The 23051-nt window shown below is 41.8% G+C and overlaps 2 protein-coding genes and 2 long non-coding RNA genes across 8 annotated transcripts in view; 2 read left to right on the forward strand and 2 right to left on the reverse strand.

The window, feature by feature from the left end:
• The window catches only part of mmp17a (matrix metallopeptidase 17a), a 72120-nt gene extending 68862 nt beyond the window's left edge, over nt 1-3258 (forward strand). The window contains exon 10 of the mRNA XM_069932501.1: nt 298-3258. Coding sequence (XP_069788602.1) covers nt 298-617 — 320 coding nt within the window. The 3' untranslated portion in view covers nt 618-3258. The remainder of the gene's footprint in view (nt 1-297) is intronic.
• On the reverse strand, nt 877-21745 carry LOC138761021 (uncharacterized). Its single transcript, XR_011356070.1, has 3 exons — nt 21592-21745; nt 1933-2046; nt 877-1067 (listed from the first exon to the last, which is right to left on the reverse strand). It is a non-coding gene; the product is annotated as an uncharacterized lncRNA (long non-coding RNA).
• Nucleotides 18225-20204, reverse strand: LOC138761022 (uncharacterized). Its single transcript, XR_011356071.1, has 2 exons — nt 20061-20204; nt 18225-18424 (listed from the first exon to the last, which is right to left on the reverse strand). It is a non-coding gene; the product is annotated as an uncharacterized lncRNA (long non-coding RNA).
• Nucleotides 19137-23051, forward strand: part of ulk1b (unc-51 like autophagy activating kinase 1) — an 81861-nt gene continuing 77946 nt past the window's right edge. For 4 of the 5 annotated variants that reach the window (XM_069932495.1, XM_069932497.1, XM_069932496.1 and 1 more), the window contains exons 1-3: nt 19137-19902; nt 20327-20419; nt 20561-20602. In XM_069932495.1, coding sequence (XP_069788596.1) covers nt 19813-19902; nt 20327-20419; nt 20561-20602 — 225 coding nt within the window. In that variant the 5' untranslated portion in view covers nt 19137-19812. The remainder of the gene's footprint in view (nt 19903-20326; nt 20420-20560; nt 20603-23051) is intronic. The other variant, XM_069932498.1, reaches the window with a different exon arrangement.

The following is a 23051-nucleotide window of genomic DNA, read 5'->3' on the forward strand; positions in this document are numbered from 1 at the left end:
GTCCAAAGATGTATGGGGTCAGGTGGTTCCGTGGGTGTATTTGGTTCGTGAGCCAGAAAGGTCTGTTACCCTGCTGTATCCCTAAATTAAAAACTGTAAATCAAGCCCCCATTAACACCAACATTAGACCAATTTTATCCTCCCCAGATTCATATTAACTCAATACAGAGGGCTGGGTTTACAGGTTACCCTATAGAGATGTATCATTTTGACAATTCAGGCTTTCACGGATGGGCACTGAGTATTTAACATGAGGTTATGGCCTGCACTAAGGTTTGTTGTGGTTTTCCCCACCAGGAGCAATCTATTTCTTCAAGGGGAAGGATTACTGGAGAGTGACGCAAAGTAACATGGAAATGGACCCCGGTTACCCCCAGCCCGTGGGAAAGGACTGGCTAGCCTGCAGTGAGATGCAGGCAGACTCCTCCATTTCAAATCGTGCTCAGTCCCGACTCCAAACTGCTCCCGATCCTCTTGACCTTACCAAGTCAGCCAGCGAAAACAGAAACTGCTCTTGCACGTCCACAGCCGAAACTGCTAGACTTGCAGCTCCGCTGAGATGGAGGCTAACGCTTATAGTGGTCGTCACTGTGTCAGTCTGCCGTGGGTTGGTTTAATAGGCATCGTCCTGGAGACAATTAATCCTTACCGCCTCTCGAGAGAGAGTCTCGGAGTAAAGTCTACAGAGCGTCGGATGGAAGAGGGTCCCCAGTGCTAACAAAATGTGGCATGGACCCAGAGGTTTTGAACAAAACTATTCAGTGGAAGTGTGCTTATCAGTGAAATTTCAGACACTTTTTTTAAGGCAAAATAGCAGAATCCGGGAATCATTCCCAACCATGGGAAGCAAGAATCGCAGTCTGAGATTATTTATGCACATAATTTTTATTTCCAATTGCTAGCTTTGCTCTTCCATTGGTTCCATGGGTTAGTGAGCTAGATACAGTTAGCTCTCGACACCTCTCTGGAGTGAGGCGGAGTGAGCTGGCACTAACTGACGGTGGATGTCAGGACTCGGCGAGTGTGGTTTGCTCATTCCCATCCTGTCCACTGACCCAGCCTGCCTCCTATTTGAAAAAAAAAATAATTGAACATAATAATATAATCAATTTATTTATTTATTCCTGGTTCCTGTTTATTATTGATGATTTGGGTCAATGGGAATGAAAGATACTGATTTCAACTCTTGAGCAAGCTGTTTTAAATTAATTTTCATCTTGAATCCAACATTTATTGCTCATCCTGGCTGCAGACTTTTCTGATCTGAACACATAGGAGGTCAGGCAGTCATTATGGAGAGAGAAACCGAGCCATTGTTTTGGCCAGGACAGGGGGTAAGTGAAAACAGGATGCAGAGAGGAGGTGAAGGAGGGATAGGAGAGAGGGAATATCAGTGATGAGCAGAGTTGGGATTACCCGAAGTTTACAGAGCTGTCTGGTTAATGGATCAATGAGGGAACAGAGGAGAAAGAGAGAGAGAGTTTCCAGGATTTTGCTATGGATTTCCAGTAGCTGCTGTGTTTTGATTTCCTTGGACTCTATGGCCTGGTTCTGAAATCTCCAGTTTTATTTTGGGCAGAAGCTTACTCTCTCTATCTCTGCGCAGAATTTGAACATCCCTGCCAAAGACATCATTTGTGGTTGCAATCTTCATGGCCCCTGCACTAAGCCTTTTCAAAGCGTGATTAACGGTCAGTCAGATTGGGGAATCTGGAATCACCTCTAAACTAGACCAGGAAAGGACAGTGGATTTCCTTCAATCAGGGAGTCTCACAGTTGCTTCATTTTAATTAATTTAAACCTTTAGCATATTGGGATTCAAACTCAGCTGTTGAGGTCATGTCCAGATTCAGATCTGGCTCCAGTAACATTGCAAGCATGTGGATCACAAGGCCTGATGGGGTTGGGACATCAGTGGAGAGGGTTCCTTACCAATCACATTACTCAAGCAGATCAGACTGTGTTCTCAAAGTACCAGAAGTCTGGTTATATTTCTTTCATTGTTGCGCCTTGAATTTGGTTTGTGATTGAGCTGTCGGAGAGCATCTGCAGAGTAATGATTATAAAATGTGCATCAAATAATTTTTTTTGCCCAAGAAAGTCAGGCCCTTCTCCGAGCCCTTGTGTTTCTGCAGAAGTATGCGTTGATTCTAAACAACCCCGTATAATTCACATAGACATTCGTGGACTATATGACTTTGAGAGGATTCACTTCTTCCTGTCCTTCCCCAGAGTGTAGGGTTTGGTGCAGACTTGTGTGGACTGGGCCAGTGTCCATTATCCCAGCATCTGTTGGGTCACATTGAGCCATTCTCAGAGCTCATCTCCAGTGACACTGCAGTAAATTGTGGTGAACACTCTGATTTTACATTTGGATCCTCACATGATTTCTGATCCTCCAGGAATCCAATGCCTCATCTGTGGCAAAGAGTCACTGATTTATGCTGATCGATGAGCAATGTCTAATCAGCCTCCCCTGCTGTCCCACAGCCACTGAGCGGAGACCCCCCCACTGAACTCTTCCTTCACTATGCCGATGTCTCAGTGTTGACCAGTAGTTCCACAGTGTAGGAGTGGGGGCAGGTGAGTAACAGCATTTTGGTTAAGTTTCTGGATTAGTGAGCATTGTGCTGCGACGTTCATCTGGAGATGCGAGTTAAAATCCCACCTCATCAGCTGGGGAATTTAATTCCAGGTTTATTTAATTTTCCCGATTTTAAAGCTCAGTTGGGAATGGAGACCTTGAATGGTGTAAAAGCTGATCTATGCATTATCAACATTCATGGGACGGGCCTTCCATCCTCAGCTGCTCTGGCCAGCAAGTGACTCCTCGCCCACCAATCTGGTTGACCCTGAACTCCCTTCTTAGGGTCAGGCAATTGCCAGCCACGTCTGCATTCTGTGACTAAATAACTCAAGGGAAAATTGAGATTGGGATTGGATGGGCTTTAAGGGGGAGGATATAGAGCTCAATTTTCATGCCTCTACTTCTCCATGCTTGGCTCTGTTAAGGCATCCTTCATTACACCCTTACCCACGCCAGAGGTTCTCGCTCTGTCGAGGTAATGACATTGGTACAAACAGGAAAGCTTCTGCTGGGAACCAGCTGGTGTGGGACGGGGACTGGTCACTCATTTGCCAGCAGCAGACTCAGACTGGTATGTTGACTGATGGTGTGAAATGCACAAAGTGATTCATTGTAAGTGGTGTACTGAAGATGGTGTCTGAGGGGCAGAATTAAAGTGTTTGAGGATTTCAGCGGGTTTTTGACTGTGTTGCGTTGACTTAATTTTCCAAATCACCAGCCCAAGGCAGTGGTCTAGACATTCATTTGCAGAGACTAGATGTTTGTGTGCTACTTCATGGAATCTTATCAGGGTGCCAATCAGATCCCCTATAGAAGTGTCTCTGGCTCCTCTCACACCCAGGGAGCAGACAGCAGTGTTTGTGTGGTTCATGTATGGCAGAGACAGCTAATGCCTCAGTGCCACTTTAAAGACCATAAACAAAATTCAGCCCCTTGTCCCTGATCTACCATTCCATGAGATAATGGCTGATCTTTACCTACAGTATTTGCTGCTACAATCCTCAGATGTGTAGATTCCCTTAATATCAAGAAATCTATTAATTTCTGCTCTGACAGAACTTATAATGACAGTGCTTCATTGGCATGTTTGGTGTACCCTGGCGCATTTGGTGAACACTGCTCCATTGGCACGTTCCATGTACACTGCTCCATTGGCACATTTGGTGTATACTGCATCATAGGCATGTTTCAAATACACTGTCAGTAACATCTCCCTGAACTGCCCCCTCAGGATCTTGTGTTTCAATAAGGTAACTTCTCATCTTTCTGAACTCCAACAAATAGAGATCTCTTATATATAGAGATATCCAGAATACAGAAAGTAAATGATGATGGTATTGAACCAAGCCAACCTACCCTCCATCAACTCAAAGTGCACCTTCTGCTGTCTCAAAAAGCTGTCAGCCACCCCAGTCATACTCTCTCTTCCACCCACCCCCCCCTCCCCCCCCAGTTAGGCAGTAGATACATCAGCTTGATAACACCAATTTCTATATTCAAAGACAGTTTCTTTCTTGCTGTTATCAGATTCTTAATGGATCTCTCAAAGATAAAAGATGATGCCCTTGCACTGTTTAACTGTACCTTTCTCTTCACCCTGCATATTGTCCCTGTAACACTACACCCAGCATTCAGTAGCCTCTTTTAAACTGCAGCACCTGGGAGCCAGGTGAGATTACTGGGACAAAGGTGCTGGAAGCACCTTTTAAATTGCGGGGGGATCTACCCATTAAATCATCAACCCAGTGATTAAGGAGGATCCCGTCCCCCGCAATGACACCATGTACTCATCGGAAGTGCTGCCAGATGTTCAGATGCTGACTGCCCAGTGACATACACAAGCAAATGCTGGCGTCACTGGAATAAGCGGGTCAGCAAATTTCTTTTTCATATCACCTGTGGAGATGACCAAGGTAAGTTTAGCTGGGTTCTCTGACGACTTTTGAGGTAGGTCATGGACCCAGTTGGATTCCGACGGGGTTGACTGAGTTGGACCCTTTCTAACTGCCGCGTAACTGGGGCGCTAACTGGGCAAATTGCCTGGTTAAACCCATTTTACACAGCCTTTTGAAAGGACCCACTGATTCTCTGTAACACTGCATCCTGTACTCTGTAATAAGACAGAACTCTGATTCTCTGTAACAGGACACCCTGCACTCTGTGACTTGCTGTAACACTACACCCTTTTAACCATTGCCTCTGTGAAGGAGGAAATTTAGATTCCCAATTTTGGATGATGCACTTTTTCCCAGCAGTATAAAGTATTTTTTTAAATTGTGGTTCACATTAAGACTTTGCAAATCTCCCAAAATCCAAACCCTAAAGTCAAATGAAATTTTGTTTTTATATCTGAGGTTATTCTAACAATGTATTTCCAAAAGTCTTCCAGATAAGAAGAATCCAAAGCATATGAAGTAAATCTCCGCCACAAGTTTTACATCTCTGATTATTGGGATAAGGGTTATGGTATATTTTGTGCAGTCTATGTGGAGTGTAGTAGGTCCTATTAAGAGTATTAAACTGTAGTTGTCTATGTTCAGTTGAGATTACTACAGTTTGAGACATTTGAAGGATATTACACCAATCAGCATTATCGTAATTACATTCAAGATCTGATTCCCATTTATTTTTACTATCATTCTTAGTCCAGAATAGCAAGCTACTGTTTAAAATAATATAAATAGACAATGTCAGACCGTTTGTAGTGTGCAGGGCTTCACTAAGCAAGTGCTTTTCAAATGAGGATTCTGTTGGAATTTGAGGACAGTCTGTATAACTGTTATGGACCCAGTGCCTAATCTGAAAATATTTGACTAAATTATGATTTGGTAGATTGAATTTACCAGACAATTGCTGAAAATTGGCAAAGTTGTCTTGGCTATATAAATCTTTAACTGTTTTTAGGTATACTATCTAGGTTGCATTAAGCCAGTCAGACAATGTTGTCATTCAACAAAATTACACCAGAAATTCTACTGAGTCCATTCTTTTCTTTCCTTCTCCTTCCATCAACTTAGGTAATGTTTGTCCCCGGTAGGTTTTCGCTATTGTATTTAATGTAAGGCTCCTATACTTGTTCGAATATTTCAATATTATTTCTTAACCTATATGTTATTTTTTCTAATGGAATACATTTATTCATTTAAATTTAGTAGTTTCTTCCTTTTAATTTGGTTATGTATTCCATTAATATTTAAAGACATATAGTTCAGCGTAGCCCTTTTATATTTTGTTTATCTTCTCTTTCCGTTTTTCCATCATTACCTTTCCTCCTTTTCCATTTCTGTTTTCTTATTTTCAACTCTTTATAAGACAACATTCCTACAACATCCAACATTTTCCTTATTCTCCTATTTCTATCTTATTTATCCCCAATCTCCCCTTCACCTCCTGAGTTGTCCTTTATCCCTTGTCGGACAAGCACATCTCCCCTCTCCATTTGGATTTGCGAATCCACTCGCAAGCGTCAACTGATTTTGCAGTGACCGCTATTTCCCCCCACCCCGCCTCCCCCAGAAAAGATTTCACTTTTCATATGTCACAAAGGTCACTCTTTTAATTCCCTCCTTATTCTCTCTATTCCATTACCTTCCCTTATTAATTCTTGTCTATACTATCTATATTTTCCTCTAAGTACAGATACATTCACGTATGCACATTGTCTCTATTCACTCTTATACCTCTTTACCCGCATACATATCAATCGTGATCATTTTTACTCTCATTACCTGTCTTCATCCCTCAGTCTATTTTTGTCTTTACCCACATACATATCAATCGTGATCATTTTAACTCTCATTACCCGTCTTCCTCCCTCAGTCTATTTTTGTAATTGTTCTGCAAATTTTCGTGCTTCTTCTGGATCCGAGAATAGTCTGTTTTGTTGTCCTGGAATAAATATTTTCAATACCGCTGGATGCTTTAGTATAAATTTATACCCTTTCTTCCATAAAATCGCCTTTGCTGTATTGAACTCTTTTCTCTTCTTTAGGAGTTCAAAACTTATATCTGGATAAATGAAGATTTTTTGCCCTTTATACTCCAGTGGTTTGTTGCCCTCTCTTACTTTTTCCATTGTCTTCTCCAGTACCTTTTCTCTTGTAGTATATCTTAGGAATTTTACTACAATAGATCTTGGTTTTTGTTGTGGTTGTGGTTTAGAGGCCAATACTCTATGTGCCCTTTCTATTTCCATTTCTTGCTGTAGTTCTGGACATCCTAGGGTCTTAGGGATCCAATCTTTTATAAACTCCCTCATATTCTTGCCTTCTTCATCTTCCTTAAGGCCCACTATCTTTATGTTATTTCTTCTGTTATGGTTTTCCATTGTATCTATTTTTTGAGCTAGTAGTTCTTGTGTCTCTTTAGTTTTTTTATTAGATTTCTCCAATTTCTTTTTTAAGTCTTCTACCTCCATTTCTGCTGCTACTGCCCGCTCTTCCATCTTGTCCATTTTCTTTCCCATTTCTGTTAAGGTCATCTCCATTTTATTTATTTTCTCTTCTGTGTTGTTTATTCTTTTTCTTAAATCCTTAAATTCCTGTGTTTGCCATTCTTTAAATGACTCCATGTATCCTTTAATAAGAGCAAGTATATCCTTTACCTTGCCTTTCCCTTTATCTATTTCACTGTATTCTTCCTCTTCTTCTTCCTCTGGGTTGGCCATCTGTTGTTTCTTTGTTGCCCTTTCCTCCTCTTCTTTCTTGTTTCTATTGTCTTCTGTGGTCTCTTCTTGCTGCAGGTGTTCTGCAGCTGTCGTTGCCGGCTGTGGAGATCGACTCCCCAGCTGGTCCCCCCTCCCGTCGGTGTGTTTTTTTTCATTCGCATCGCGCATGCACGAAGTATCGCGCATGCGCGGTTGCGCACTTTTACTCGGCTCTAATAGCCATTTTTGTAGTCCATTATTTACCGACCTGAGGGAGCGGGTTTCTCTCTCCGCAGCGGGCCTCTTCGGACAGGTAAGGCCTTCACCTTTTTCCTCCTTTGTCTTCTCTTCCTCTCTTCTTACCGTTGCTTTCGATTTTTCTTTTTTTGTCACCATCTTCTTTCCACCTTTATACTCACTTTTCTGTAAGTTTTATTTCTGTGCCTTTGTGTTTTCCTTTGTTTTTCCCGACTTTTCTGGAGAGGGCTGGAGTTCACCGTCCGGCCACTACTCCATCACGTGACTCCTCCCAATCTTTAACTGTTTTTATACCACAATTAACCCAAGTTTTAAAAATTCTATTTGCAGTCATGTGGGGAATATTGGGGTTATTCCACAGAAGAGTTTTCCAAAATAATGAGGTATTTATACCAATAACTGCATGAACTTCTTGCCATACTGCAAAAGAATTTAGAATTATAGGGTTCTTAGTAATATTTAAGAGTGCTGTCTTAGATATGAAAGAAGGAAGAACTTTTAGGGAACATTTTTTAGTTGATGCTGTTCAATAGGAAGTCATCTAACCTCATTATTCTCAGAAAGCAACCAACACCATATGAATAGAATTCAGTTGCAACATTTAAAATTAGGAAGATTTAAAATCCTCCCTTGGTGTTTGGGGCCTGAAGGGTTGCGAGTTTAACTCTAGTAACTTTACCTTTCCGTAAGAAGCTGGACATGGTTTTGTTTAATTCATTAAATAGACTTTTGGGAATTTAAATTGGGACACATTAGAATAAATATAGACATTTGGGGAGTATATTCACTCTTCCAATTAAAGATATTGGCAGTTCCTTCCATTTCTGAAGATTCAATTTAACCCAATTCAATAATTTGATATAAATATCTTGGAGGATTCTGTCTGCAGATCTCCTAATTTCTATGCCTAAATATTTAAATCCACTTGGGCACCATTGCAAGGGTTTGACTAGGTTATTGATGTTATTAAAAGGCATGACTTCACTTTTAAAAGGCTTAATTTATATCCAGAAGCAGGGCTGTATTGTTGAAAACATTGGAGAAGGAGGGTAATGATTTTGTTGGACCAGACAGGAAAACTAAAAGATCATCAGTGTAAAGGGCTAATTTGTGTTCATTTGAGCCAAACTTAATGCCAGTAATGGTGGGATTAGAATGAAAAGCAATTGAAAACAGCAGGAGAAAAATGGGTTAAACTTGGCAGATGCTTCATGATAGTGGCAATGCACCTGACAGGACTCAGTTAGAATTTGAGCTTTAGGACCAGAAAAAAATGTTTCAATGTATTGAATAAATCTCTCTCCAAAATTCATTGCTTTAAGGATTTGCAAAAGGAAGTTAGGTTCAATCCTGTCGAGCACCCATTGACTGCTTCCATTATGTGAAGATGTCTCCGTATATTGTCAGATCCACATCAGATTCTGACAAAGCCTGTCTGATTAGCATTAATAATTTTAGGAATAAAATCATCTATTCTTAATGCAATTAATTTTGATAAAAATTTGTAATCTTAATTCAAAAGACTAAGAGGCTGATATTTTTGACAGCCCTTCTCAGGTTTTGGCAGTAATGTTATTGTAACCAATTCCAGAGAACAAGGAAGAGTTTTATTAGTCAGTGCTTCCTTAAACATATTTGTTAAAGGGGTTAAAAGCTTCTCTGAAAAGGCTTTAAAGTATTCATTTGGAAAGGTATCTGGCCCCAGAGCTTTATTGTTCTGTAGAGACTTCATAGCACCAAGAACCTCTTCTTCAGACATATCAGCATCAAGACGATCTTTGTCCTTGGGATCTAACTTAGGCAGATTTAATGAGTTCAAGAAATGTGTTGCTTTGGTATTTTCTATATCATGATCTGTCTTATATAGTATTTCATAAAACTTTCTAAATTCTTGATTTATGTCCTGTGAATTAATGAGAGATCTGCCATCATCCGTAACAATAGATTGGATAAATCTATTGGTCTCTTCCTTTTTTATTTTCCAGGCTAATAACTTACCAGTTTTGTTTCTGAATTTGTAATAATGATAGTTAGTCCTGGCCACATCTGCCTCAGCTTTACTTGTACATAAATTATTATATTGGATCTGTTTTAAAGCCAATGTATTAAGTACTTCTCACTTTTAGTAAAAATATGTTCATGTTCAAGATTTCTAATCTCTTCCTCTACAGATACAAGAGTTTTCCTTTTCTCTCTCATTTTATGTGTGCTATATGAAAGGACTTGTCCTCTCATATATGCTTTTAAAGCCTCCCATATATTAGCGAGGGTAGAAGAATTTGAATTGGTTTCCGTAAATAAACCAATGTGGCCATTCATAAATCAGAAATTCAGAATCATTACACATAAATGATTTAAATCTCCAACTATAAGATGATGATTGTGTAATATCCATCCTCCAAGTCATCTTTATTGGATTATGGTCAGAAAGTACAGTCGGTAGTAACCCTGGATACCATACTCTGGGATATTAAAAACGGTTCCATTCTAGAATAGGAGCTGAGGACTTTTGAAAAGAAGGAAAAAATCTGTATCTTTAGATTAAGTTGATGTCAAATATCACATAACCCAAAATCTCTCATACCCTGATTCAGGACTGATGCTGCCCTTGAACGATTAAAAGGTCTTGTACGGATCGATCCATTGCTGGGTCTAGCACCAAATTGAAGTCACCACCAACCAGACAGAGGTCCAAAGCTGTCGTAAGTTTTAATACTAAATAATTAAAAAAAAGTGGGATTGTTGTGGTTGGGGCCATATTCATTAATCTGTTCATATTCCGTTCACAATTACCTAAAAGAAGACTGCCGTTCTTGTCTTTATCTGCTGATATTAGTTTAAACCTCAGATTCATATTAACGAGTATAGCTACTCCCCTTGCGTTTGTGGTAAGTGAAGAATAGTAAACATACCCAACCCAATCCCTTTTTAACTTTATATGTTCTGTGTCAGAAAGGTGAGTCTCTTGGATAAACAATGTATTAGTGGAATCTCTCAAAATATGTAAGAAATTATTTCCTCTTAATTGGAGAATTAATCATCCTTACATTCCCTTGACTAAAGGGAAAAAACCTCAGAGAGAACTATATGAGTGAAATTAATTAAAAAAAACAGATCCATACCATATCCCCGTATGAGACCCACCCATTAACGACCCCTAAACTAAATATCCTCGGGGGTAGGCTGCTCTCTCTAAATACACAAGGGCTCTGAACAGTTACAAAAAAATGTAATGAGCATTAAATCACATTAATTAAGAATTCTGGGTTCCACAACCTCTGAATGAGTACAATCAAAGCCTAGGAGCATGTACATAAAACCTGGTAAAGCATCATGAATCAAAGATATCTTAAAGCATTTAGTGTGAGACAAAGTGTTGAGTCAAAAATTAAGGAGATGTACCATAATAGCCAGGAGGGAAAGAATCCATGTTGTGAAACTTACTTGTGTCCTCGTATCTGGATCACGGCTGTCCATCCAATGATCACGTAAGTAAATGTCAATCAATGTACAGAGTGCCTAAGCATTACAATGACCCGTCCGTCGTGCACGGAGCAAGAAGACGATCAGTTATCATTGTCGATAGATTTCAAAACCTCCACCACTGCAGTTGGAGTAACAAACCACTTGGTCACTCCTTTATGCATAACCCAAAGTTCAGCTGGATAATGCAGGGAATAGTCGACACCCCTCTCCCGTAGGCTCTTCTTGACCTCCTTGAAGGTGTCCTTAAGGTGCTTCAATCTCGGGCTATGGACGGGAAATGTATAAATCCAGTTATTTTCATAATTAATATCTCCTTTTTTGCCTGGTTCTTCTTCTTGAGGAGCTTCACGATTATAGGTCTCGGACTCTGTGAGTCGTCACCACCAGTGGGGGGTTTACCGGAGTGGTGAGCTCTTTCGCAGGAGATGGGAACAGGAATGTTTTCAATGCCAAAGATTTCTGATAGGATTCATTCCAAAAATCCAGTGCATCACGACCTTCAGCTTTCTCAGGGAGATTAAGTATCCAAATATTGTTTCACCTGCTCCTGTTTTCCAAGTTGTCCACCTTGTCTGTCAACAGCTGCACCTCTCTCCAATTCCTTGATGAACGTGGTGACTTGTATTATGTTGTCTTCATTAGCTGATACATGCCCCTCCATTTCCTTAACTTAGTAAGCTAGTGTTGATAATGCAGATTATATTTTAATTAACGAGAACTAGAATCAGTGTCGATTCTTACTGATATTTCTTCCTTGCTTTCCCGAATGGCCGTCATGACTAACTCGAGGGAAAGTTCTCCCCCTTTTCCAGAATGGTCACCATCTTTTCAAAATATTAGGGTCCGGTTGTTTATTTAGTTAGCGATTAAAATGTCTTCCTTGCTTCTATGATTATATCGTGACGTGCCCTAGTAGCAGATGAGATTTGTTTGAAAATTTTAGGAATGTGGTTTTAACAATAGCATAGCAAAATAAAAGATAACTATTGAGGCACTTTCCAGGAGCTCATGTTTACATGTCTTTCCTTGTGGCTGCCTCACGTTACCCCTCCTCCCCTTTATCTTCTGTGTATGTCTTTTATGCAGCGCCTTATCATACACCACCTGGAAACCCAGGTAAACAATGTCCATCTGCTCCACTCTATCTACTGCGCTCATTATATCCTCAAACCTACTGCAGTAGGTTTGTCAAACAGGACCGGCCTTTGCTGAACCCATGCTCCGTCTGCCTAATGGATCCATTTTGCTCCAGATGCCTTGCTATTTCTTCTTTAATTGTAGCTTCAAGCACTTTTTCCAACTACCGATGTTAAACTTAACTGGCCTATAGAGCCCTACCTTTTGCCTAAATCCTTTTTTGAATAGTGGTGTGATAAACCGAACTACCAGCAGCTCACAGGGGGCCAACCTGACATCCTCACTGCCTACAAGATGCAGAAGGACCACAACTTTGAGGACCCTTAAACTGAATCCTGGAGTGTCTGCGCTCCAGCTCCCTGCTCTTGGGTGCTCCCCAATGCCGCCAACAAAGGCGCCGCCACTGAGGTCAAGTACATCTCGCCCAAGCACCAGCTCATCAAAGTGAAAAACCCGAGAAGAGCTGCAGCAAAGTGACTAGTTCCCCCAAGGATAATCAGGGCAAGGTCATTATTCTGGAGGACTGCACAGATCCATGTGATGTGTAGTCTGGTCGGGAGAAAGTGATGGGAAATGATGGATACATGGAACCATACGAAGCCCAATGAATGTGATACGGCAGTGATATGCCGGCGGGGATCTAAGGACAGTCCTGAAAAGTCACTGCCCTTGTTCGATATGACCTATGAGCCCATGAAGAAGGCGGAGATTCCAATGCAGAGAGGGCACCCTGAGATTGACAGAGGATGACAAGTGGCCACCTGGAGAGTACGACCAACGCTGGGAATGGAAAAAGGAATAGACCTCGAATGCTGTTGCAACATTGCCCACGGCTCGGGATCTTGGACAGACCCATTACAGTCGGCTCTCTGATGCCTGCCCCTGGCTGGCAGCCTGAATTTCAGTGATGGTCTTGAGGCAGCAGCAAAAGTGGATGAGCAGGTGCCATGTGTGGCTTTTCAATGCAGGGCCCATTCACATGACCTGCCCGGACTAATCATCCATTAGCATCACCTATGGGCAGATCTAACAATTGATTATACCCAGAGGACCTATGACACACCAGCTGAAAGGGCCAATCACACATTCAGCCTCACAGGTGGGCAGAATTAACCCTTGATTGGCAGGTGAAGTCACGTCCAATCTCAGGCTTGCTGGAGAGGTCACATGACCCCCCCCTCCACAATCAACCCAAGATCTGCTCCTACTCCTCGTGGTCTTATGAACCCAACCGTGAAGCACTCATCTAATTTTATTTTACTGATATTCCCCTCAGATTCCATCCAGAATTCAGCGGCCAATTAACCTGCCAACAGCACCCACCCCCCACCCAAGTCTTTTGGGTGCAGGTGGAAACCAGAATAAACAGTCACAGACCCCATCCAGACAGAACTGAGATCATGACTTAAGTGATCATCATGCAGGTGGCTGCTGCCAGATAAACCCTTTGCCGGGTGAACTGCGGCAACCCTACGAAGCTAACCTCCTGCAGCCAGTCTGAGCTGAAGTGACGATGCACACCACTTGGCTGACAAAACCTCGAGTAATGAGATTTGCCGAGTCCCCACTACGTCCCTCACCCCAGGTGACCCAGCTTCCACCCTCACCCAAGTCACTGCCTGTGTGGAGTTTGAGACTGTCGATGACAGGGTGGGTTCACTCCTCATCCCAACCATGCATGATTCATTCACTGGGGTTGGCAGGCTGCAGGATAATTGGGTGGGAGCCAGCAGCCCCTGGCCCTTCCCTATCCAGGCAGGAGTCAGATAGGGTGGATTGTCACCTTTTTATGGTGAAGCTTGTGTGGTCCTGAGATCCCGAGAGTGATGCTGTCTGGAGCTCTGCTCCTGATAGGGTCACCCATGGCGGTAAGGTCAAGGGTGAGGACCCTGACAAAGAACAATCCAACCAAGACCTCAACGGTGGAACAGGCGGACGAAGTTACTCTGAACTTAACGGCTGTGAAGGCGAAAGAAGGCAGCAACAAATCCATCAGCTCCAATCATTGTGGTTTCCATGCCATTGGAATTAGTTGGTTAATTTGTGAAGTATCGTGAGCTTCTTGGAGTGCAACATCAAGTACACATTAAATAAATACATGCACAGGCATCTTCACTCTGTGGGCCATTTCTTCAAGTCTTTTGGCAATTGGGGAAGAGTGACAGGAGCAAGCAATGTGATAGCTGGAAGCTCCTAGCCACGAACTGGCATGAAAGCGGTGAATACTTGATTCAGTTACTCAACTTTTGGACAGAAGCAGGACAATTGTTCAGCAGCAGTATTTACTTCTGAGCAGTCCTATTTAGGATCCACTCTGCACACACTGAACTGGGAGGGAGTTTAAAAAAGTTATCAGAAGATATCTTGGAATGTAAAGATGGTTAAAAAATGGTATTTATCTCATCATGGAATTATACATCCACAAAAGAAGAAACTACGTGTAGTATTTGATTGTGGAACATCATTTCAAGGAGTTTCATTGAATTGTCAACTTCTATAAGGTCCAGACTTAACCAGTACTTTAATAGGTGTTCTGATAAGATTTTGTAAAGGGCAATTGATGCAGATATTGAAGCGATGGTTCATCAAGTAAAAGTACCATCAGAAGATTGTTATTTTTTTTTTACGATTGTTGTGGTGGCCTAGTGGAGATTACAGTAAAGACATGATTAAATAAAGAAAATGACAGTTCATTTAGTTGGAGATAACTGTTTGCTCTCTTTCTACAAGATGTGAAGGAAGAGTTAAAATGAGAAATTATTCTTTAAGTTTTTGTATCTCTATATATCTTTGCATTTCTATATAGTTTGCTTCACCCCATCCTATCTGGAAAGCCACATCCAGAGGGATTATTTTCATGCAGTTGAAAAACATTGAAAAGTGAAACTATGAAATTTGGAACCTGGAATATATGAACCCTGATGGATAACCCAAACCCAGACCAACCAGAGTGGAGAATTGCCTTTGTTGCCTGGGAACTCCAAAAATTCAACTTTTACATTGTAGATCTGAATGAGATTCACAGAACTGGAAAAGGGCAATTGAAGGAAGAGAAAGGTCAATATACCTTTTTCTGGAAAGGACGATCTTGAACAACTGAAGATCCATGAACTAGGTTTTGCCATCTGAAATAGCCTACTTCAGAAGCTGACAGAGCAACCACTGGGAATTAACGAACGTCTTAGGACTCAACGAATCCAGTTCATCAGGAACCAACATGCCACCATCATCACCACCCTATGCTCCAACCCTGGACCCTGAAGATGAAGTTAAGATGAAATTCAATCCCCAACTTGACGACATCCTTTCCTCCGTTCCCAACAATGACAATATCATCCTCTTGGGAGACTTCAATGGTAGAGTCAGGAAAGATCATAGTCTCTGAACTGAGATAATAAATAAAGAAAGAGTTGGCAAGGTCAACGCCAATGGAACACTCCTCCTTACCAAATGTGCTGAACACAACCTGGTCATTACAAACACCCTATTTTGCCAGAAAAATAGGAAGAAAGTCTCCTGGCTGCATTCGCACTCCAAACATTGGCACCTCATTGACTACATCTTACGCTCTCAGGACCAACAAGATGTACTGATAACAAGAACTGTTACTGGTGTCAATGAGTGCTGGACAGACCATCGGCTTATCTCGTCCACCATGAGAATGAATATTTGGCCCAAAAGGAAACCTCAAAATCAGAATAATATTCAGAAATCAATGTTGACATCCTTCAAGATATCAACCATGTACAGAAGTTCCAACAATATCTCTAAGAACAACTACCTCAACAAATCCCACCATCTGTAGAAGAACACTGGAATCAATTGAAGATTGCTATCATCACCTTTTGCAAAGAAACAATCAGGTTCAGGACAAAAAAAAACAAGGTTTGGTTTGATGATAACAACTCACTGACAAAAAGAGAAAAGCTTTCATCATCTTAAACCATGACCAACAATCAGCTGCCAAAAAGAAACACTAGGGGAATGTAAGGCTGCAGTCCAGAAGAGCACACAAAACCAGAAAAATCAATGGTGAAGGAAGAAAGCTCAGGAAATCCGACAACTAGCAGATGCCAATGACACTCGAGGCTTTTTTTTAATGCAACTAATATTATTTTTGGCCCATCTACTCATGGTCAAGGCCCTCTCAAAAGCAAAGAATGTTCAATCATCCTGAAGAGCAATGCTGACATCAATTCTAGATGGAGGGAGCAGTTTGAAGATCTTCTAAATCCTTATTTGACAGGAATGTGATTAACGACATTCCAAAACAGCCTGTTGATGACTCCCTAAGCAAAATACCAATATATGAAGAAATCAAGAGAGCCATCAAAACCTTGAAAAACAATAAGGCCACTGGACTCGATGGAATACCAGCTGAGGTCTACAAAATTGGAGATAACCTGCTTCATTACCAATTGCATCAACTTCTTATCAAGATTTATATAAATGAAGATGTACCAGCAGACTTTAGAGACTCAGCAATCATTACTATCTACATAAGGGAAGGCGATTGATCAGAATGTGGAAACTATCGTGGAATTTCCTTGTTAGCAACAGCAGGAAAGATCTTCATCTGAATCTTTGTTCACCATCTTTATTGCAACAATCCATATTATCAAGGATGATCTATCCCAGGAATCAAAATTGTCTACAGAACAGACTTTTCAATCTTGCCCGTTTTCAAGTCCCTCATTGAGATCCAATACATATGTGACAAGAGTGTTGCAGCTCTCTCAGAATACCACCTACAACAGATACTGACTGTCTTCGACCATGCATTCATGAATATGGACTTACCATCAATTCCAAGAAGACTCAAATCAGCTACCAACCATCACCAACTGAGACAAATCGGACAGAACCATCAATTCAACTTGGCGAAACAACCCTGGAAAATGTGGACCACTTTCTGTATCTTAGAAGTCACCTCTCTTCCAAAGTCAACCTTAATGACAAGATCCAACATTGTCTTAAATGTGCTGGAACAGCTTTTGGATGTCTCTGAATAAAAATCTTTTATGATCGTGACATCCAAACGGACATCAAAATGTTAGTGTACAAAGCAGTGGTGATCCCAATGCTTCTGTATGCATCAGAAACATTAACAACATACTGGCAACATCTAAAGGCAATTGAAAAGTTCCATCAACCCTGTCTTTGAAACATCTTAAATATTGGCTGGGAAGATAGAAGAACTAACATCACAACGCTAAATAAAGCAAAAACAATATGCATTGAAGCTGATGTCATTTGGAAATAACTAAGGTGGAGTGGTCATGTTGTTCATATGGAAGAGGAACGTCTGCCAAAACAAATCTTCTACTGCCACCTTAAAGAAGGTAAGCATAAAAGAGGTGGACCAAAGAAGAGATTCAAAGATGCCTTAAAATCCAACATGAAGAAATGTAACATCGACAACAATAATTAGGAAACCAATGCCAAGGACAGGAAACTCTGGCAAACCATCTTTCGAGAAGGAACATCAACTTTTGAATCCAACAGATGTGCAAGATGTCCAGATCTCCTGAATGCAGAAGATCTTTCAAAGCCAAGATTGGACTCATAAGTCACTTGAGTCCCCATAAATATATCAACAGAATGAAGTCCATCATCCTTGACTTCAAGGGATAGCCAAAATGACAACAATATTCGCCATCTTCCAATCTACCAGGACCTGTTTGGAATCTAGCGAATTTTGGTAAATTATCACCAAACCCTCAACTATAGCTTCTCAACAGGACCACTTAATAGACCATTAAGTTTTCCGAGTACTATATCTCGAGTGATACCAATACATCCAGGTCCTCATCTCCCATAACATCCATGACATTGTCTTTGGCATGTTCGATGTCTGTGAATACAGACATAAAATTCAAAGCCTCAGCCATTTCCTCATTACCCAATATCAATTCCCTCTTTTCATCTTCCAAGGGACCAACCTCCACTTTAACCATCCTTTTGCACTTTATATATTTTGTCTGTTTTTATATTTTGTGATAATTTTATTCTTATAGACTAGCTTCCCTCTCCTTTTTGCTCACTTGGTTGCTTCTTAAAGTTTTCCCAATTTTCTAATTTCCCACTGCTCAAACTTTGTACACACCAGCGTAGAGAAACGCATGCTCTTTATTGCAGAGATTCAAGTTTATAAACAGGGAAGTTTTGGTTCCAGTTGTACAGGATGTTAGTGAAGGCACAACTGGAACCCTGGGCATAGTTTTGGTCCCCTAAACCGAGAAAGGATATAGTAGCATTGGAGGCATTCCAGACGAAAGTCAGCAGGATAATTCTTGGCATGAGAGGGTTTCCTGTCAACACAAAAAGATAAAAGATCTATAGAGTTGCCTCCCGTGGCGCGGTGGGACCTGCTGAGTTTCTCCAGCACGTTTGTGTATTAACTGCAATCCCAACCAACCAATTTTCCCCTGCAGCCGCTGCAACCGTGTCTGCCTGTCCCGCATCGGACTTGTCAGCCACAAACGAGCCTGCAGCTGACGTGGACTTTTACCCCCTCCATAAATCTTCGTCCGTGAAGCCAAGCCAAAGAAAAGAAAGAGTCTGTAGACGCTCTTGTTTCACAAGATAACTAAGTTGGGTCTTTATTCTTTGCTATTTTAAGAATGAGGTGATTTTAATTGAACCGTACAAGATCCAAATTCGCGAGATTTTCCATAGAACTAGAAAGGGCACGAAGGGTCGAGCGGCCTCAATCTAGGATCCTATTTCAGCCCTGGAAGATGTGTTGCATTCCCCTCGAAAGAAAAGGCATAAAACGTGATGAGACACGCACGGCGTGGCTGTGTGCGGCAACGTCAGCAGCTCCAACGGCTGCGGTTCTCTCTCTCTCTCTCACACACACACACTTTTTTCTCTCTCCCTTTTTCTCCCCCTGCCTCCCTCCCTCCTCCTCCAACCTGTGGTGATATGTAATTACACCACTAGGTCACCAGGGGTCATCCCGATGACCCTGTATATAAAGCAGTCCAGAGCGACACTCCAGCCTTCCAGGTTGGTCTCGCAGAGAGACAAGACCTCTTAGTGTACAGATTAGTTTATTAAAGCTGTCTTCTACTCGCACTGCTGGTGCGGTTTTTTTCTCCCCCTCCCTCCCTCCTCCTCTTCTCTCTCCCACCCTCCCTGCTGTTCTCTTTCTCCCTCTCTCTCTAGCCCTCCCTCCCGCCTCCTGCTGTCTGGCCATCCGCTAGTTCTCGCTCCTGCACAAAGCTAGCCGAAAACACACGCGCTTGCGCGATAGCGAGGGGGAGAGAGAGCAGCTTCAGCAGAAACAACGCCATTTGTTTCATCAGTGCGATTGGCAAATATTCTCTCTCTGCATTTCCCTCTCCTCAGACCTTTGGAAACGACAGCCCTCACTGCATCAACATACTGGCACGGTTGCGATAGGTTTGGCTCCTTCACACAGTGTCCAGTGCGGAGAGCGCTGTGCGATACAATAGACTGCTCAGGCCTCCCCCGTTCAGACAGACAGGCTCGATCATGGGAGGAAGCGCTTGATCGCTCTCCCAGAGGATGTGCATGAGCGCCAAGGGGTCGATGGAGAGAGCGAAGGAGCCCGTGGAAATGGCACGAAGGAAATATTCTTGCCCCGCCAGCTGCCTGGACACCCCCTGTGCCACTCTCGGCCAACCGTGATCGAGAGACAAATAAACACATCGGAGGAAGGGAGGGCGATAGCATGGAGATCCTGGGGAGATTCGAGTTCAACAGGAAAGATCTGATCGGGCACGGGGCGTTCGCCGTGGTATTCAAGGGTCGATGCACCGAGGTAAGTATCACGCTGGTCGGTTTGACTGGAGGAAATGTACACACACACATACTGCCTCTGCAGCAAGGCCGCCGGGTCTCCGCCACATCTTGCTGTGGATGGAGCAGGCACAGGGGAGTTTTGTCTGCCTGAAAGAAACAAGTTGGAACATGACTCACCTGGAAAACCGCAATCCCATTGGACGCATCCTTAATATTTCTTCTCAGATTTTTTAAATATATGTTCAATGGTGGGACTATTCCATATTTGAATGAAACTGAAATGTAACATTTCGGGAATGACAGAAACGTCAAGGTCTCCAGTTCAACCCAAGAATGAATAAGAACTCAATGAAAATCTAGGCATTGTAGATTTGGAATACAATATTGAGTAAAAACTGAAAATACGGTTGCTATAATAATATGCTATTTTTTTTTTGTTTCAGAAACATGATTGCGAAGTTGCTATTAAATGTATTAACAAGAAAAACTTAATAAAATCTCAAACCCTTCTGGGAAAGGAAATTAAAATATTAAAGGTAAGAGCATCTCTCCACTTGGACATTTCCCTTTTCACTAACTTTGACCAACTCAGAAATGCAAAGATCTGGAACTGGTGGAAAGAGGTCTATTTAAACCCTGCGGTTTTGCCACCACCACTAATATTTCCTATTTTTCAGGAACTGAAGCACGACAATATTGTGGCACTCTATGACTTTCAGGTAACAGTACATTTGCACTGATTGAAAAGCTGAATTCTGAAAATGTGAAATGAAAACAAATCGTGCTTAAGTAGAAACTTAAGTAGTTGGGGCAGCAAATGTTTTCACCTTTGAAATTGATAATATATAAGAACCAACATCCTTCACAATATTTGGTGTTATATTTCAATTTGGGTTTTGAGAAATTTATTTATTTTAGACTCAGGTCATTACTGATGATTTAAAAGGTTTTTTAGATTGTTTACAACACCTTACAGATTCATTTTTTAGTTATTAATCCATATTATATGTGTGATAAATTTCAAGCGAGTCTCCTTGGGAGAATAACCTTTCCAATTCTGATCAGTTCATTACTAGAGATGTTAGTACAGTTGACTCCACGGCTCTGGTTTTATTAGAATTATCTCTGCTGACTTTGGTTTCATTGGGATGAACTGTTCCTGGCTGTGGGATCTTGTCTGGGAAATTTGGATTCCATCCCATTACCTCCTGCTGCTGCGAATGGGCGCTGAGAGGACAGCTGATCGCTTTGTTTACATTTTTCCTTGAATCGAGAGGAGCTTCAGTGCGCCTGCGCTACTCGTGTTCCTTCGCTCCGCCGCCGGCCGGCCGGCACTCGCTATGCTTACTGGGAATTGTAGTCAATCTTCACCCGACTCCGTCAGAACCAGGCCGGTTCAACTCCAGCTTCTGTGCGTGAGCACAGAAGTGTCACTAAGTAAGATAGCCTGTTGCATGCAAGACTAAAGTTATTGGGCAGTCCGCGATCGCCTTATGTGACAGATTGTAGGAAACATGACTAATGTTACCCATTGCAGGAACTCTGTGTGGCACTAAAAATAACTATTGGTTACATAGTTGCGAGTAACCAACCCCTAAACAAGGATAAGGCGAGTTTCATCATATTTCTTTTTGAGATCAATCCAAGTAAAGGGGATGAATATAAAAGGAATCATCATCAGTGCAGTGGGGAGAGAAATGGTCCATACCTTTTTTTTAAGCCAAAGACCTTTCATCAGACTGGGGAGGTAAGAATTAGCAGAGAGGCAAGGTTGAGGGCAAGATGCTGAATGACCAAAGTTACTTTTAAGAATTGGCTGTTGAAGACAGAAAGAAGCATTCACTGCAGTTGCAGAACCTTGAGCAAACAATGAGAAGCCAGAGGACAGTTGAGGGGAGTCTAGGTATACTAAAGAACTGTTGCCTGGCTTCTCATTGTTTGATCAAGGTTCTAGCATCTGCACTGAGGGTGTTTCCCCAGTGTCCTGCAAAGCATCTGACACTTTCTCCAGTGAGAATGAGGAACTCCCCCACCCCCCCCCCCCCCCCCTCATCCAGACATCCTCAGTCATAACAGCTAATGCTTTTAAATACTGATTGAAGGGCCCAGGTATGAAGCATTGATTAATTTTTATTTCCTATTTATTCTGCATGACCTGGTCAGTTTCTCCATATGTTTGCGTATTGGACTTGACTCTGGCATCTGCAGATTTTCTTGTTTAACCGGTGGTGTGTGGTTTTTCAAAGCCAGCAGACACCTCCATGACCCAGACTGGATCAGATGGTGAATTTCCACCCTTCCACTTGTTGGATCAGAATTTATTGTCATGAACATGTCACAGAATTCGTTGTTTTTGTGGTAGCATTACTAGTGTAAATATTGCTACAAATTAATTTTAAATAAATGTGAAAGAAGATAAAGTGAGGAAGTGTCATTGTCCTTCAGAAATCTGAAGGCAGAGGGGAAGAAGCTATTTTTGTACCACTGGGTATTCATCTTTACATATACAATGCAGTAACAGGCTTTTCCAGGCCACAGGTCCGTGCCGCCCAATTTACACCCAATTAACCTACACCCCTGGTACATTTCAAACAGTAGGAGGAAACCAGAGCCCTCAAGGAAAACCCACACAGACACAGGAAGAACGTATAAACTCCTTACAGCGCCGGATACGAATCCCGGTCACTAAGTACTGTAACAGTGTTGCGCTAACCACTACACTAACTATCTTACCCTCTATGACAGTGGTTTTCAAACTTTTTCTTTCCACTCAGATACTCGCATACCATGCCTTAAGTGCTTTGTGATTAGAAAAGGATTGCTGAGGGTGGTATGTGAGTGGAGAAAAAAAAAGTTAAGAACCACTGCTCTAGACTCAATTGTTACTGAAATATTTTGCTTGAGAAAAATTGTCATTGGTCCATTTCCGAATCCAGTCAATAGTGATGAATGCAATCTATTGCTATGTCATTCCTTAACACAAATCAAAACCTGCAAGAGAAGTCTACTTCATGACAGGGTTGTCATGGAGCAAAATTCTATAACTGTGGGTCGGCATGGTGAGCAGATCTGTTAGTGCAACGCTGTTACAGCGTCGGGGACATATGTTCGAATCCTGCGCTGACTGTAAAGAGTTTGTATGTTCTCTTTGTTAGCTGTGAGGGTTTT

This window comes from Narcine bancroftii, chromosome 4 (assembly GCF_036971445.1).
Source record: "Narcine bancroftii isolate sNarBan1 chromosome 4, sNarBan1.hap1, whole genome shotgun sequence".
Classification (NCBI taxonomy): Eukaryota; Metazoa; Chordata; class Chondrichthyes; order Torpediniformes; family Narcinidae; genus Narcine; species Narcine bancroftii.